The following is a 17639-nucleotide window of genomic DNA, read 5'->3' on the forward strand; positions in this document are numbered from 1 at the left end:
GGTGTGTGTGGTGTGGTATATGTGTGTGTGGTGTGTGTGTGTGGTGTGTGTATGTGGTGTGGTGTGTGTGGTGTGGTATATGTGTGTGTGATGTGTGTGCAGTGTGCAGTGTGCGGTGTGCATTGGTGTGTGTGGTGAGTATGTGTGTGTGGTGTGGGTGTGTGTGTGTGTGTGTGTGGTGTGGTGTGTGTGGTGTGGTGTGTGTGTGTGTGGTGTGTGGTGTGTGTGTGTGGTGTGTGTGTGTGTGTGTGGGTGTGTGGGGTGTGGTGTGGTGTGTGTGTCATGTGGTGTGGGGTGGTGTGTGGGGGGTGTGTGGGTGGGGGGTGGTGTGTGGGGAGGGGGGGTGGTGGGGTGTGAGGTGGGGGTGTGGGGGTGGTGGGTGTGGGGTGTGGGGTGGGGGTTTGTGTGTGGGTGTGGGTGTGTGGTGTGTGTGTGTATGTGGTGTGTTTTGTGTGTGTGGTGTGGTATGTGTGTGTGTGTGTGTGGTATGGTATGGTGTGTGTGTGTGTGTGGTATGGTATGGTGTGTGTGTGTGTAACCTTTAGGATGGGGAGTCTTGCTGGAGAAGTATGTCCCTGGGAATGAGCTTTTAGTCTTTAGTCTCACCCCACTCTCAGTTCACTCTTTCTGCCTCCTTCACATGGATGAAGACACGATCTCTCAGCTTCCTGCTCCAGGCTCCCACCACCATGCCTCCCCTACCATTACAGACTCCTCCCCTGGAACTGTAAGCTAAAAATAAACCCTTTCTTCTGTATGTTGACTTTGGTCATGGTGTTTCATCACAATAGAAAACAATCCCATTTTAGCAGACACCTGACGCTTACCAACTCAGGGTTGGTTTTTGTACTTAGGACCTAGTCTATGAGACCAGGAGCTGTGTCTGTCTACAGCTGTAGTTCTGCCTCTCCATCATGCAGTCTACAAATGGATGACCAAGGCTAGCACACAGCCAGGAGTTACTGTTTTCAGTCTCTAAATGATTACACTGAAAATCACAAATGCTGATCTATCCACACACATTACCTGGGAAGTGGCAGAAAGAGAAGAGACAGATTTCACCTGTCAGGCTCAGTTTCTAGTGCTCATAGAACCTCCTTGGCCACATGTGTGACCGCCCTCACAATGTGCAACACAAAATTACCGCAGGATTCAATCATTTCACCTCTAAGCTTAGCCCAGAAAAACAGCTGTTTCTCCCTCCAATTCAGTTTAATGGGCTGGAGAGATGGTTTGATGGTTAAAAGTACTATTTTCTCTTGCAAAAGACCCAGGTTCAGTTCCCAGCATCGACATGGCTGTTCACATCTGTAACTCCACTTCTAAGGGTCTGATACCCTTTTCTGGCCTCTGTGGGAAATACGTACATGCACACGCACACACAAGACAGTCACGGACAAAAAATAAATACAAAAATAGAAATAGGTATTTGCACACATACGCTCACAGAAGTGCTGTGCATTATGGCTTACAGGTACAAGCAACTCACTTGTCCATCAACAGATACAGGGATAATGAAATTGAATATTAGCCTTTAAAAGGCAGTCGAGTCCAGCACATTCTACAACATGGATGAGCCTTAATGATACCATGCTAATGAAATAAGATGGTCACAGAAAAACAATGCCATGTGATTTCATTCATGGGCATCATATAACAGACAAATTCAGACAGAACACAGAACAGCGTTTACTATGGACTTGGAGGAGGAGGCGGCTGGGGTGGTTTAACCGGAAGAGATTCAGTTTTGTGAGATGCAAGGCCCTGGACACGTCATGGGAAACTCAGTACCGTCACCACACTGAGCTAAACACGCAAACACAGTAACAAGGGTCAGCTTTACACAATGCTTATTTCACCACAGGTAACTAACACCGCAGAAGCCTGAGGTGCCAGGCCAGCAGGGATGACTAGAATCCGAGCGTAGCTGACGGTAGTTAAGGAGACTGGCTGTGCTTCCTCCCAGCTCCTGACTCACTGTGAACTTCCCCACAAACACACCCAGGCTGCCCAGAGGATGCTGTGGCCACCACAGCCACCTTACTGACCAATGTCAGCAGTTGCCGTGAGTGAACCCCTCTTAGGAAAGTTGCTGGGAGTTTAGAGAGTTTAAGGAGTTAAAACACATGAACCAAATCATGAGCTGGTTAACCTGAAACCAGGCCCTGCAGGGCACAGGGTGAGCAGGTACTCTGCCCACATGAGAGGCCTTAAGCTCATCTTACTCCTGACTCACGTCAAGCTAATCTGGTTTTGATCTCACTGGCTTTGTGAGCATGGAACCTGTAATGTCTTCACTACCTGCACAGAGCTGGTTCTCAATGGCTACTGAAGAACACAGACTTCACAGTGTTCCCACTAGCGAGTGAGCACGCAGATGTTGCTGCTCACAGACTTGTCGAGAGTATTAGCTAAGTGGATTCCATGTTTCTGCTCCTTTGGGGTGCCTCTTTAACAGGTACCAGGAACGTGAAAGAACATTGATCACACCCTGTCTGAAATACCTTGGTTCTACCTAGACACATGCATACATGTGAGTGCCCACATGCACACGCGCAGCCATGCACATACGCATGTACACCAAGGAAATTTCCAGAACTCCTCTTCCCCCTTTGCTATGATAACAGTCATCCTGAGGGATGGTGTGTATCGCGAGGATAGAGGCGTACACCTCAGACTCCTGCAGAAGTTACAGCGTCCTTTCAAGCATGGTGACTCCTGTTGAGGGAGAGGGTCACTGTGTGCTAGGTGCTATACATGTAGGAAATGGTGACATGTAGCCTCTCCCGTGAATGCTTAAGGAGATGGAGAACATGCAGCGATGCTGTCTTCCCACCCAGAACTCTCGACTGATAAAGGGAGAGAGAAATTAGACTTCTATAATTAGTATTTTCCCGTTGCAGAAAGCGAGTGAGGGGCTGACAGGAAGGAAGTGGAAGGCATGTTTTCTGGTGAATGTGCATAATGTGTTGCCATTTTAGTCTGCGATTTCCCGAAACGATGTGGAATGCTGAGTTCTGCTCATCAATATAGCAAGTCTATTAACAGTTGAACTAGAGTAACGCTGAAGCGAGCTAAGGACCATGTCGAAGGAGTTGCAACGTAGTTGTTAACAGCAAAGGTTCTGCTTAGGAATTCATTGTGACCGTGAGTCCATCTCCACTCACGTCCGATGGAGAAATACGCCTCTGAATTGTCTTAGAGTACAGATAACGAAGGGACTTTCACCATGTTGACAACTGAGAGTTCTTTATTATTATTTTATGTCTGTGGGTTTTGTGCCTGCAGGTATGTCTGTGTACCACATGGCCTTGGGTAAACTATATCAAAGAAGCAAAGAGGGCTCTATCAGGGGAAGAACGTCCATCAGAAGACAGCAACGCACTTGGTGTGTGTGAGCAACACCCAGGAGGCCAGGGTCACTGAGCCCCAGGTCATGGATTGCACAAATACATGTCCACTTTCAGGGGGCGGGGGCAGAACGCAGCAACGAGAGACAACGGGAGGCTCCTCCCCGGAGGGGAGAGGTGGCCATGATTCGGATGGGGAGATTTTTTCCCCATTGGGAAGCGAGAGGTGTGCAAATTAAGTGTCTATTCCCAAGGCGACTAAGCCCACTTGCTATGGAGTGGACATCTGGGTACAAGAGATGAGAGAAACAGAGGGAGAAATTAGACATTGTGTTTCAGGCGTATCGAGTCTGAAGTACTCTGAAGCTATCAAGTGAGCAGTTGTATAAAGGAATCGGAAATCGAGGGGACAGGCCAGGACTGTAGCTATAAACTTTGAAGTCACAGCATAAAGACCGTCAGATTGGCTTGCCAAGTGCATGGAAGAGGCAAGATATAAATACATCAGTAAGATCCTAATGGTGAGTATAAATACATCAGTAAGATCCTAATGGTGAGTTCCGATAACAGATCCTGTAATGTGAGTGAGACTGGGGCATTAGCCACTTGGACTTCACTGCAGGACTGAGGCAGGTTCATCAGCAGACAATTGGGGGAGTGGAGGCCATGAAGCCTGGGCGCTTGAAGGAACCTTGCTGTGAAGAGAATCAGTAACCGAAGAGGGGAGGGGAGGGAGGGGAGGGAGGGGAGGGGAGGGAGGGGAGGGAGGGAGGAGAGGAGGGAGGGAGGGAGGACAGGATAGGACAGGACAGGACAGGACAGGACAGGACAGGACAGGACAGAGATTCGGGGCATCCCGCCAGGCTTCATCTGTTGGGAGCCCGAGGAGAGCAGGATAGGAGCCCTCAGGATTTGATGGCAGAAATGGACCGGCCCAGCCGTGGAGAAGAGGGGCAGACAGTAGAGAGCACAGGCGCTGGCACTGGGCTGCTTTGCTCAGAAGGGGAGCACGGGTCTCTTTTGTAAGTGAGATCAGCATATTCAGGAGTGTACACGTGAGGTGGGAAGATAGGACTCGCCAAGTCTAAAGCCACAAAGCCTGATTAAGGAGGGAATTAGAGCAGCGTGGCTGAGCAATCCACCATGGATATCCATGTGTAAATCCCACAAACACACCGGCACTCTGCTTTATTATCACTCTGAAAGTGTTTCTAATTCCCGTTTTAAATTTTCCTTTGACCAGCAATACTCTAAAATAATGTTGCTTGAATTCCCAATATTTCAAAATTATCTTAAAGATAATTAGCATCTCATCATCATCACACGCTATATTAATCTCTTTATAGTTATGTTTTATATAATAGCAGGTGCTCCATCTGGTAGATGCTCCCTGGGAATAGTCTTTTAGAAAGTGTATATTCTTTAAACAAGAAAAAAAAATTGTGTAGGCTGGACAGATGGCCCAGTAGTTGGAGCACTGACTGCTCTTCCAGAGGACCTGGGTTCAATTCCCAGCAACCACATGGTGATTCAACCATCTGTAGCTCCAGCTCCAAGGGGATCTGATGCCTCTGCTGGCCTCCATGGGTGCTGCATATATGTAGCCCACAGAAATAACTAAAGGCAAAATTATTCATATACATAAAAATAAAGTGTAGAATATTGAAAAAGTGTGTATGTATACATGCATGCATGCCTACATATGTGTACATGCTCGCGTGAGAAAGTACCCCATCCTGCACATAGCGAGGTCAGAGGGCAACTTGTAGAACTCAGTCCTCTCCTCCCACCCCGAGCTTCCCGTTGTCAAGCTCAGGTCCTCAGGTTTGGCATGGAGCACTTATATCTGCTCAGCCATCTTACGATTCGAGAATGTATATTCTACAGCTTGCAAGTTTATCACACAAAAGCCACTAAGCCAAACTGATTAGTAGGATCATTCAAATATTTCATGTTACTATAAATTATTTTGTCTACATTTTCTTTCAATAATTAGGGCTTTTTAAAATCATACCCCCAAATGTTATTTGTAATTTGTATGTTTCCTGTTAGTTTTGTTTATTTTATTGTTAAAACAGTCTGGTTTTCTTTTTAATTCTGTGTATATGCGTGTGTCTGTGTACAGCTATGTGCACATGGGAGTAGTGCCCACAGAGGCCAGGCAAGGGCATCAGATTCCCCGGAGCCGGACGTTGTGAGCTGCCCGGTGGATGCTGAGAATTACACTTGGGTCCTCTGCAAGAGCAGCAAGAAGTCTTAACTGCTGGGGCATTCTCCAGGTGCTGAGTTCTGTTTATTGTTCTTTCTGGTGCTTTGAAGCACTCTTACCACACGCACATACATTTTTAACATGTGAATTGTACTGTGTTCCAGACCGTTGGTTATGAAGTAATCCCTACATTTCTCCTTATGTGTGGTTTGAATTCGCTTGGGCATAGGGAGTGGCACTGTCAGGAGGTGTGGCCTTGGAGGAAGTGCGTCACGGTGGGTGGGGCTTTAGAGGCATCCTACTAGGTTCAGGTTCTACTCCTGGAAGGAAACGTCCTCCTAGCGCCTGAGGACACTGCTCTCTCCTGCTGCCTTCAGAACAAGAAGCGGGACTCTCAGCTCCTTCTCCAGCACCACATCTGCCTGCCTGCGGCCGTGCCTCCTGCTGTGATGATGAGGGACTAAACTCTGAATCTGTGAACCAGCCTCAGTTAAATGCTGTCCTTTATAAGAGTTGCCTTGGTCACTGTGTCTCTTGCCAGCAATGGAAACCCTCACTGAGACACTTTATATTGATAATTTTACTTTTCTGCCTCTGATATATATATATCTGTGTGTGTACGTGTGTTTATATAAACGTTTTATATATACACACACACACATATTAATTATTCTACAAAGGATTAGGTTTCATTATAGCATCTTCAAATAAAACATATTCTGTCTACCTTCCCTCTCCCTCACGAAGCCCCACTGTTAGCCCTAGAAGCTTCTTTTCCTCCCTCAGTCACATGTGCTGATACTGTCCTGCATTTCAACTCTTCTCATGGTTTCATGACCTACATCCACACCTGTATGTGTAAACACATAAAAATTAAATCTTGGGTCTGCAAGTGAGACTCTCTCTGAGTCTAGGTGGCCACACAGAGTACAGTCATCTCCACGTGCACCTACTTTCCTGCAAATTTCATATCTTCTTCACAGTTGAATAGGTGCGCCCAGTTTCATTATCCAAACCGTCCATGGGCATCCAGGCCGATCGCACTTCCTTGCCATCGTCCTTGCAGTGAGGACCGGGTTTGAGTCCCTGCGCCCATGTAGACAGCTCACAACCACCTGTAACTCCAGTTCCGGGGGGTGTGAGCAGAACAGCAGCAAACACAGACATCAGAGTGTCTTTGTGGCAGGCTTGAGGTCCGTAGAGATACGCCCATGGGTAAACAACCTGGACTGTGTAGTTTCGAGAAACTGCCATGCTAGTTTCCACCATGGCCACACCAGTTTTCTTCCTACTGGCAGTGAGTAAAACATTGTCTTCCCTCACCCCGTCTTTATTGTCGCCTATTTTCTACGTGATTGCCGTTCACCGCGGTCAGACGTTGAGCACTTTTCGGGATGTTACTAGTCGCTTATGTCTCTTCTTTTGAGTGTGTCCATTCAGTCCCTCACTAGCTGGAGTTTTATTTTCTTGTGCACAATGTTTACATTTCTCTAGGCAATCAAGATGCGAACCCCTGTCTGAAGTGTAGCTGCTGGGGTCTCTCTCACTCTGCGGGGTGTTTGATCTGCTGACGGGTTCCTTGGCTGTGGAGAAGCTTTTTAATTCTATGCTACGACTCTGTTAGTTCTGGGTGAGCTCTCCTGGCCTGCTGGAGTCCCGTTCGGAAAGTTCTTGCTTACACCTGTGCCTGAGGTGTTTCCCTACATGAACAGGTTTAACATTAGTCCGTGTTCTTGGCTCTTTTGTGTATAACACCCTTCACCCTTCCCATCTGATATTAACCAGACCAGCTTCCTTATTACACATTGCAATTGCAGGATACATTTTCTACCCATGATTTCCTTCAAGTCTTTAACCTTAACTGTGTATTTTCACCTCGTTGTTTATGTCTCTTGGTAACTCTTCTAAGATGACGGCAATGATTAGGGAAAAGCGTGGGATTTTACATGAATGAACTCAGAGTTCTAAGCCATCTACAGAGACTCTCTCTCACGACAAGTAAGTTGATGGCTATTAAGATGGCGGAATGTTTGTTTCCAGAGCGCCCAAAGATATGCTATGTACTAGTGCTCCCCAGAAAGGAGTCTCATGCATTCCAACAGAGAAAAGGGTTAAATAAGTCTATGGATACAATCCCCCTCAGCTATTCAAAGTTCCTTAGGTGAACAGCTCCACAAACGGGCTTCATGGTTATTTATATACTGAGATGTCATTCTTATAACGACGGATACAAAGCAGTCTCTTCAGTAATTCACTGACCTGGTGCAGGGTTGAATACTGTGTAGTCTGTGTAATTTTGTGCTATACTTTTTACATATAATCGAGTATAGTGTGTGTGTGTGTGTGTGTGTGAGAGAGAGAGAGAGAGAGAGAGAGAGAGAGGGAGGAGGAGAGAGAGAGAGAGAGAGAGAGAGAGAGAGGGAGAGGGAGAGAGAGCATTTTAAAGGGAATAAAGGGAACATTTATTATCATAAGAATAGAAGAAAGTAACAGTCACAGTGTTTTCCTTTAAAAGGAAAATTATATTAAAATCATACTCTAATGGTGCTGAGTCTTTCCTTATTCACTTCTTCGTTATCTCATTCTTCCTTGGCCAAAGAATACTGGGATTTATTCAGCTTTTAGAAAGATTTATTTACTTTTATGTGTAGGAGTGTTTTGCCTACACAAATCTATGTGCATGCAGTATCTACAGAGGCCAGCAGAGGGCGTCAGATCCCCTGAACTGACAAATGGTTGTGAGCTGCCATGTGGGTTCTGGGAACTGAGCCCAGGTCCTCTGCAAGAGCAGCCAGTGCTCTTGTGGCTAAGCCATCTCTCAGCCCCAGTATTTATTCTCTTCAAAATCAGTTCCTCCTTGCTTAATATTGAGTTTTAAAACTTCTTTGATGAGTCTTTTAGCAAAAAAATGTGCATAAAACATGTTTCTTCTGTTTGGTGGTTCATCTTTTTATTCTTTAAAAGGCTTCTTTCTTAGAAGTTTCCAACCTTAGCAAAGTTATAACTTTTTTTTTTTTTTTTGGTTCTTTTTTTCGGAGCTGGGGACCGAACCCAGGGCCTTGCGCTTCCTAGGCAAGCGCTCTACCACTGAGCTAAATCCCCAACCCCGCAAAGTTATAACTTATGAAAGCTGTTACTTCACTACAATACCAGCCAGGATCTGATTGCAAATCAATACTGCAGTTTTAATTGAGCAGCTGGCTGAGAGGTACAAGAGCTTGGGATTATTAATCAAGGAAAATGGTGGAAGTATTCTAGGTTTCATGCTAACTTGTGTGCAGAGTGACTGTCATTATTTGAAGGAAACCCCTCAACACTCCTCAGCTGGACAGCAAGCTCTGCAGCGTTAGCCACAGCTGCACCAGTGGGGGGCTTTTCTCTTTCCCCACTGCTCTGATCTCCTGCACTGGAAATTCATATTCGAAAACAATCTGAGACTGCATTGCAGGTACTTTGTTACTGGGCAAACTCTGAAGGCTTACAGGCCTTTGTCTTTTACACGAACACTCTTCAAGTTACAAGTTTCCTCTTTTGTGGCTATAACTGTCACTAACCTTAGCAGCAGCAACCAATATTGTCTTGTTGAAAAGGTTTCCTAAAAACCCCACTAAAAAACAATGCTGCAGAACTCCCTTGCCTAGAAACCTGTGCTCCATTAGGCTGTCAAAGGAGTGTGCCGAACACCCCAAAGGCAGCAGAGCATAGAGCTCCACATCCTATTCCGTGTACAGGTCCAGAATCTTCATGAATGATGTGAGTGCCAGTCTCAATCGCTAGTTCCTTGGAGATTTCCGGTGTCTCCGTCTACTCCAGAACCACAAGGAAACAGGTGGGTCTCCTGGCAGGCTGCTGTGACCGAGAGAGGGGTGACATATGTGGATCAAGGAAAATCCTGCAGCCCCCTCTGAAACCATTCTGACCACAGTGGCCGGTCAGCCAGCCAGCATCGTTCTCACACCTGCAGGAGGTCCCGGTGCTGCACAGCACCCATCTGGACCCACACCTGAAAGTGAATCTCTGAGGGTGGGTGGGGGGAAGAAGGATGAGATTTCATGGTGGGCGGAGGATGGGGTTTGGACTGAGATAGAGGAGGCTAGGTAATTCTTTCTCATCTGGATTGACTGAATAAAGGTTACAGACCTAAAGGAAGTCTTTAAAATGATTCTGCTTTGGTGGGATATTTGACCATGCACAAGGACTTAGGCCAGGGCCTCGACACCAAAACAAAACAAACGACCAGTAACACCATCTGATGGTTAGGAACTGGAAGGAAAAATCCATCAAAGACTGGGTCTCATGCAGTCAGGCTGGCCTGGAACTCGCTACACACACACACACACACACACACACACACACACACACACACACACACACACACACACACACACACACACACACACACACACACACACACACACACACACACACACACACACACACACCACACACACACACACACACACACACACACACACCACACACACACACACACACACACACACACACACACACACACACACACACACACACACACACACACACACACACACACACACACACCACACACACAGATGACTCTGAACTCTACTATCTCGGTGCTGAGACTCCAGTGCTGCGCCACTGTGTCCACCCCCTGTTCCCACCTAACCCCCTGACACACCCCTGCACTGAGCGGGGGTGGGGGCTGTCTAGCCTTGGCAGGACCAAGGGCTTCTCCTCCCATTGGTGCCCAACAAGGCCATCCTCTGCTACATATGAGGCTGGAGCCATGGGTCTGTCCATGTGTACTCTTTGGGTAGTGGTTTAGTCCTTGGAAGCTCTGGTTGGTTGGTATTGTTGTTCTTATGGCGTTGCAAACCCCTTCAGCTCCTACATTCCTTTCTCTGACTCGTCCAATGGGGAACCCATTCTTAGTTCAATGGTGGGCTGCCAGCATTCGCCTCTGTATTTGTCCAGCTCTGGCTAAGCCTCTCAGGAGACAGCTATATCAGGCTCCTGTCTAGTTTTGGTGGCTGTGTGTTTATGAGCTGGATCCCCAGACTGGGCAGGTTCTGAATGGTCGTTCCTTCAGTCTCTGCTCCAAACTCTCTCTCCATATCCCCTCCCATGAATATTTTTGTTCCCCCTTTTAAGAAGGACTGAAACATCCACACTTTGGTCATCTTTCTTCTTGAACATCATGTGGTCTGTGGATTATATCTTGGGTAATTCGAGCTTTTGGGCTAATATCCACTTATCAGTAAGTGCATACCATGTGTGTTTTTCTGTGATTGGGTTACCCCACTCAGGATGATATTTTCCAGTTCCATCCATTTGCTTATGAATTTCATGAAGTCATTGTTTTTGATAGCTGAGTAATATTCCACTGTGTAGATGTACCACATTTTCTGTATCCATTCCTCTGTTGAAGGGCATCTGGGTTCTTTCCAGCTTCTGGCTATTATAAATAAGGCTGCTATGAACACAGTGGAGCATGTGTCCTTGTTGTATGTTGGAGCATCTTTTGGGTATATGCCCAAGAGAGGTATAGCTGGATCCTCAGGTAGTTCAATGTCCAATTTTCTGAGGAACCTCCAGACTGATTTCCAGCGTGGTTGTACCAGTCTGCAATCCCACCAACAATGGAGGAGTGTTCCTCTTTCTCCACATCCTCGCCAGCATCTGCTGTCACCTGAGTTTTTGATCTTAGCCATTCTGACTGGTGTGAGGTGGAATCTCAGGGTTGTTTTTATTTGAATTTCCCTGATGACTAAGGATGTTGAACATTTCTTTAGGTGCTTTTTGGCCATTCGATAATCCTCAGCTGTGAATTCTTTGTTTAGCTCTGTAACCAATTTTTAATAGGGTCATTTGGTTCTCTGGAGTCTAACTTCTTGAGTTCTTTGTATATATTGGATATTAGCCCTCTATCAGATGTAGGATTGGTAAAGATCTTTTCCCATTTTGTTGGTTGCCTTTTTGTCCTAATGACAGTGTCCTATGCCTTACAGAAGCTTTGTAGTTTTATGAGGTCTCATTTGTCAATTCTTGATCTTAGAGCATAAGCCATTGGTGTTTTGTTCAAGAAATTATCCCCAGTGCCCATGTGTTCCAGACTCTTCCCCACTTTTTCTTCTATTAGTTTGAGTGTATCTGGTTTAATGTGGAGGTCCTTGATCCACTTGGACTTGAGCTTTGTACAGGGTGATAAGAATGGATCATCTGAATTCTTCTACATGCTGACCTCCAGTTGAACTAGTACTATTTGTTGAAAATGCTGTCTTTTTTCCACTAGATGGTTCTAGCTCCTTTGTCAAAGATCAAGTGATCATAGGTGTGTGGGTTCATTTCTCAGTCTTCAATTGTATTCCACTGATCTACGTGTCTGTCTCTGTACCAATACCATACAGTTTTTATCACTATTGTTCTGTAATACTGCTTGAGGTCAGGGATTCCCCCCAGAAGTTCTTTTATTGTTGAGAATAGTTTTTGCTCTCCTGGGTTTTTTGTTATTCTAAATGAATTTGCAAATTGCTCTTTCTAATTCTATGAAGAATTGATTTGGAATTTTGATGGGGATTGCACTGGATCTATAGATTGCTTTTGGCAAAATGGCTATTTTTACCATATTAATCCTGCCAATCCATGAGCTTTGGAGGTCTTTCCATCTTCTGAGATCTTCTTCAATTTCTTTCTTCAGAGACTTGAAGTTCATGTCATACAGTCTTTCACTTGCTTAGTTGAGTCACATGGAGGTATTTTATGTAATTTGTGACTACTGTAAAGTGTGTCATTTCCCTAATTTCTTTCTCAGCCTGTTTATCCTTTAAGTAGAGGAAGGCTACTGATTTGTTTGAGTTAATTTTATACCCAGTCACTTTGCTGAAGTTCTTTATCAGGTTTAAGAGTTCTCTAGAGGAACTTTTGGGGTTACTTAAATATACTATCATATCATCTGCAAATAGTGATATTTTGACTTCTTCTTTTCCAATCTGTATCCCCTTGATCTCCTTTTGTTGTCTGATTGCTCTGGCTAGAACTTCAAGAACTATATTGAATAAGTAGAGAGAGAGTGGGCAGCCTTGTCCAGTCCCTGATTTCAGTGGGATTGCTTCAAGTTTCTCTCCATTTAGTTTGATGTTAGCTACTGGTTTGCTGTATATGGCTTTTACTATGTTTAGGTATAGGCCTTGAATTCTTGATCTTTCCAAGACTTTTATCATCAAGGGGCATTGAATTTTGTCAAATGCTTTCTCAGCATCTAATGAAATGATCACGTATTTTTTTAGTTTGAGTTTGTTTACATAGTGGATTATGTTGATGGACTTCCGTATATTGAACCATCCCTGCATCCCTGGAATGAAGCCTACTTGATCATGATGGATGATGATTTTGATGTGTTCTTGGATTCAGTTTGCAAGAATTTTATGGAGTATTTTTGCAACCATATTCATAAGGGAAATTGGTCTGAAGTTCTCTTTCTTTGTTGGGTCTTTGTGTGGTTTAGGCATAAGAGTAATTGTGGCTTCATAGAAGGAATTCGGTAGTGCTCCATGTGTTTCAATTTTGTGGAATAGTTTGGACAGTGTTGGTATGAGGTCTTCTATGAATGTCTGATAGAATTCTGCACTAAACTCATCTGGTCCTGGGCTCTTTTTTTGGTTGGGAGACTTTTAATACCTGCTTCTATTTCTTTAGGAGATGTGGGACTGTTTAGATGGTTTATCTGATCCTGATTTAACTTTGGAAACTGGTATCTGTCTAGAAAATTGTCCATTTCATCCAGATTTCCCACTTTTGTTAAATATAGGCTTTTATAGTACGATCTGATGATTTTTTAAATTTCCTCAGATTCTGTTGTCTCCCTTTTCACTTCTTATTTTGTTAATTTGGACGCACTCTCTGTGTCCTCTGGTTAGTCTCGCTAAGGGTTTATCTATCTTGTTGATTTTCTCAAAGAACCAGCTTCTGGTTCTGTTGATTCTTTGTACGGTCCTTTCTGTTTCTACTTGGTTGACTTCAGCCTTGAGATTGATTATTTCCTGCCTTCTACTCCTCCTGTGTGTATTTGCTTCTTTTTTCTAGAGCTTTTAGGTGTGCTGTCAAGCTGCTGACATATGCTCTCTCCTGCTTCTTTCTGCAGGCACTCAGAGCTATGAGTTTTCCTTTTAGCACAGCTTTCATTGTGTCCCCTAAGTTTGGGTATGTTGTGCCTTCACTTTCATTAAATACTAAAAAGTCTTCAATTTCTTTATTTCTTCCTTGACCAAGTTATCATTGAGAGACAAACACACACATGCACATGTACACACACACACACACACACACACACACACACACACACACACACACACACACAGAGGAAGCATCACTGAAATTAGGCTGCTCAGTTCAACTTGGTCTTCAGCCTTGCATCTCACAAGGCCACTGATGAGTACTTGATGTGAACAGGAAGCTTGCACCCCCATCACACACACACTTAGAACTCAGTCACAAGAAACTCTGCCTGGAAAGACTCTCCAAAGACTGAAGTGTAATGGTGGGTACGTTATCAATGCAACCAAACGGAGTGGAGGACAAAGTTGAAATATATTGCGAGTGGTGTCTTCAAGAAGAAATGTCCACCACAGGCTCCACTGTTTGGTCTCTTGGTCCCTGTTGGTGGTGCTGTCTGGGGAGTTGTGGAACTATGAGGAGATACGGACTCCGTTGACTGCTGCTTTCTTCTCAGGTCTGCCTCCTCTACAACTTGGGTTTCCCATGCAGTCATGGGGCTCCTTATCCCCAGGACGACTTCCTAACAGCAGGCCCCATGATTCATTATGTTCGTTAGGTCAGCTTCCTAATATGAACTGACTGGCTAGATTGTCTTTTAGATGCAAACCCACACAGGTCTGCATCTGGGGCCTGGCATCTCTGGGTCATAGTCCATTCTCCACCTATGGGATGCTTCCTGGACTCTTGCTTGAATGCTCTCCATGATAGTCTGAAACAAAGGTAGTGCTGGGAGCCATGGAGGGAATCTAGCTATGTAGGTACCCATCGCTGGTCCAGGCAAGAAGCCACAGAGAATCCGCAGTGCTCAGAGACATCAAGTTTCTGTATGATCCTGTGCAATACAACAATATCCACCCCAGAGTGGGAGATGGCTTTCTACTGAATGTGTGTATGATAGCCCCAACGGTGGCTTTAAACTCCAGTTATGATCTTACTCCTGGAACCTGGCATTTAGAATGGACTTGGTCTGCACTGCATTAAAGTCAAGAAATTCGCAAGGCTGTGTTCCTTTGGGGGCTCTCAGGGGTGTCCACTCCTCTCTATCATCTATGGCCTGCCTGTCCTCCACTTCAAAGGCAGTAGTAGCCGCTGGCTGTTCTAGTAGGATGCACTCTGACTCCAATTTTTCTACTGCCCTTTCCCACAGTTAAAGAAATTCCATGATCCATGAAATCCTGGGCCCAGGAAATATCTTTCTCCAAAGGTCAGGTGCTTTATGGATATTCCCTTATGTGTAATTAGCATATGTACAGGTTTCAAGCACAGGAGCATGGCTACATCCGGCAGGGCTTGTGGGCCTATACCTACTGCAAGGGCTTTGTGCAGCAAAACAGGTAGGAAAGCCAGTTACATGGGGCTATGTCCAAACAGGTAGAATAAACCTGATTAATATAACATTCTGCTGAACACCACAGTTCAACGGGTAGCCTGGTTATTAAATTTTTAAGTTTAAGTCAGTTTGCATTACTCATATTCTTTGTCAACAGACATTTTAGCTACTAGCAAGAAAGAGAACTTAGAAAAAAGCCATAAAACCAAAGAGAAACACTGTATCTATCAATAACTTGAAAGAGATTTTTCTGTAATTATTTAAATTTATATATTCTATGAACAACCACTAACCCAAAATCAACTGTAATTAGTTTAGCTTTCAAGGGAAATCCATTCCAAAATGGATGGTAATTCATGTCCAAGTGACAGTTTCCTTATCCAAAGTTTACAAATCCCTGTAAAAGGTATCAGTATCAAATCTAATCCTTTCAAAGAGATGGTTATTTGCAGTGGTTCTTCTCAAAAATAAATACAGAAAAGCACTTGAGACTTTCTCTCTCTCTCTCTCTCTCTCTCTCTCTCTCTCTCTCTCTCTCTCACACACACACACACACACACACACACACACACACACACACACACACTCCTGTACACATCTCCCTTCTGTGTTTGAGACTACTTGAATATAAACGTTCATAGAGACTGTCCAGCTATTACCACTTCGTACAAGTGTTAAGTGAAAATCCACCACCGCTGAAAGGAATGGCAGCAAAGTGGGAAAACAGGGCCAGGATGGAGAAGTCAAAGTGGGAAAATACAATTTCAAAAAAGCACTGAAGAAGAAAATCCTTTTTGTACTTCTCTGAATCCTAAAAAGAACATCCCTTGGGTATTTAATGTTAACCTTTGTTGACCAGACAGTGGAGTGTTTTCTTCCTTAGGGTGTAGCTGCTGTCAGTGAACTACACACAGGTAGAACACAGATAATATGTGCAGTAATCAGCTTACCTGGTGTTATTTTCTATTTGGAACTGGGCCAGTATTTACTGATCATCAGCTGTATACGAGGTACACTGCGGACCCTAACTAGTTTCCAACCTTACAGATTGAAAAAAGAAAAGACCCTTGGTCCTGTCAAATTTAGTGAGATAGTTTTGCTGAGAAAAACTTCAATCCACAATCAACTTAATCTTAAAAGGCATTAAAAAATGGACACATTGTGATATCTACCCATCTGGTCCTCTCTAACAATGTGCAGCTCATATTTTCATGATGACAACTTTAAATGCAGGGTCAGGTGCCAGCAGCCCAGGGCAGACACAGTCATTGCCAGGGTGGATGGAGGAAGATGCTTTTCTTCACAGTTGCCACTCACAAGTCAAAATTCACTGGCTTCCCTGAAGTCTGTAAAGTGCCACCAGTGGCCAGGGGAAACAGAGGGGACTTACTCAGACTGCTGAGCTGGCGGATGATGGCGGCAAGGGTGCTGTTGGTCACGCATTCGAGCTCACTGGTGATTCCTTCCGGCAGGGCGCCGCGGCACAGGTGCCGGGGTTCGATGTTCCTCTTCACTAAAGGCATGGCTGACAGTCTAAAGGTTAAAAAGATATACATGTTCATATACATACACACATATACATACATATATATACATACATACACACACATACATACATACACACACATACATACATATATATTCGTGATCTCATTTAAACAAATCTAGAGTTTTAATTTTCTTGGAAATGAACATTTGGCAAGGAATCTCAATTAGCCTTCCATTCCTCTGGGAAAGGGTTGGCTAGAAGGTAATGCATAGATGTCAGATATATGTAGAATTCTCCTTTAACAGAAGAATACTCGAGAGTTCTAGGTAGGTGTGAGAGACTGAACAGGTGAATCCTGCCCTCAATCTCCCCTGAAATGACAGCAGACAGAAAAAGAACAAGGCCAGAAAAATAAATTAACGAAAGCAGGGCGTGATGGCACACACCTTTAATCCCAGCACTCAAGAGGCAGAAGCAGGTGAATCTCTATGAGTTCGAGGCCAACCTGGTCTACATAGTGAGTTCTGGGTCAGCCAAGGCTACAACACTGTGAGACCCTGCATCATAAAACAAACGCATGCCCCATAGTTATTAGTTATAGCTAAATAGACACAAAATGCCATATACATCTCTCACAAATGTTTGAAGGTGCCTTGAAGTCACTGGGTGGTCAAGCAGGGACTGGTAGCATCCGAGACCGTCTCTAAATGTCTCTTTCTGGTGACAGCTCCTTCCTCACTCCCTGTGACCAAGTGTCAGGCAGGTGTACCTTCTGTAGACTTTACCACCTATGCATGAAGCTCTAAACATACGGTCTAGTTTTTGACTGAGTTTGGTATAACTGGAGTCAGACCAATCTTGTGGGTTTTCTTTCAATAAAAGGTTTGTACTATTTATCAAAGCTGGTGTATGTTGGCTCTCACTGTAACAGATAGGAAGGAAATCATGACTGATACTAGAATCCTAGAGAGCTTCTAGGGACTGATGAGGTCATGGTCCTTAGAC

The 17639-nt window shown here is 44.6% G+C and overlaps 1 protein-coding gene across 2 annotated transcripts in view; it reads right to left on the minus strand.

Moving 5' to 3' along the window:
* Wasf3 (WASP family member 3) overlaps positions 1–16699 on the minus strand; it is a 38733-nt gene extending 22034 nt beyond the window's left edge. For both annotated transcript variants that reach the window (XM_032886692.1, XM_032886691.1), the window contains exon 1: positions 16536–16699. In XM_032886692.1, the coding sequence (XP_032742583.1) occupies positions 16536–16668 (133 nt within the window). In that variant the 5' untranslated portion in view covers positions 16669–16699. The remainder of the gene's footprint in view (positions 1–16535) is intronic.
* Positions 16700–17639: the final 940 nt, after the last annotated feature.

Source organism: Rattus rattus, chromosome 16, assembly GCF_011064425.1.
Source record: "Rattus rattus isolate New Zealand chromosome 16, Rrattus_CSIRO_v1, whole genome shotgun sequence".
NCBI classification, from domain to species: Eukaryota; Metazoa; Chordata; class Mammalia; order Rodentia; family Muridae; genus Rattus; species Rattus rattus.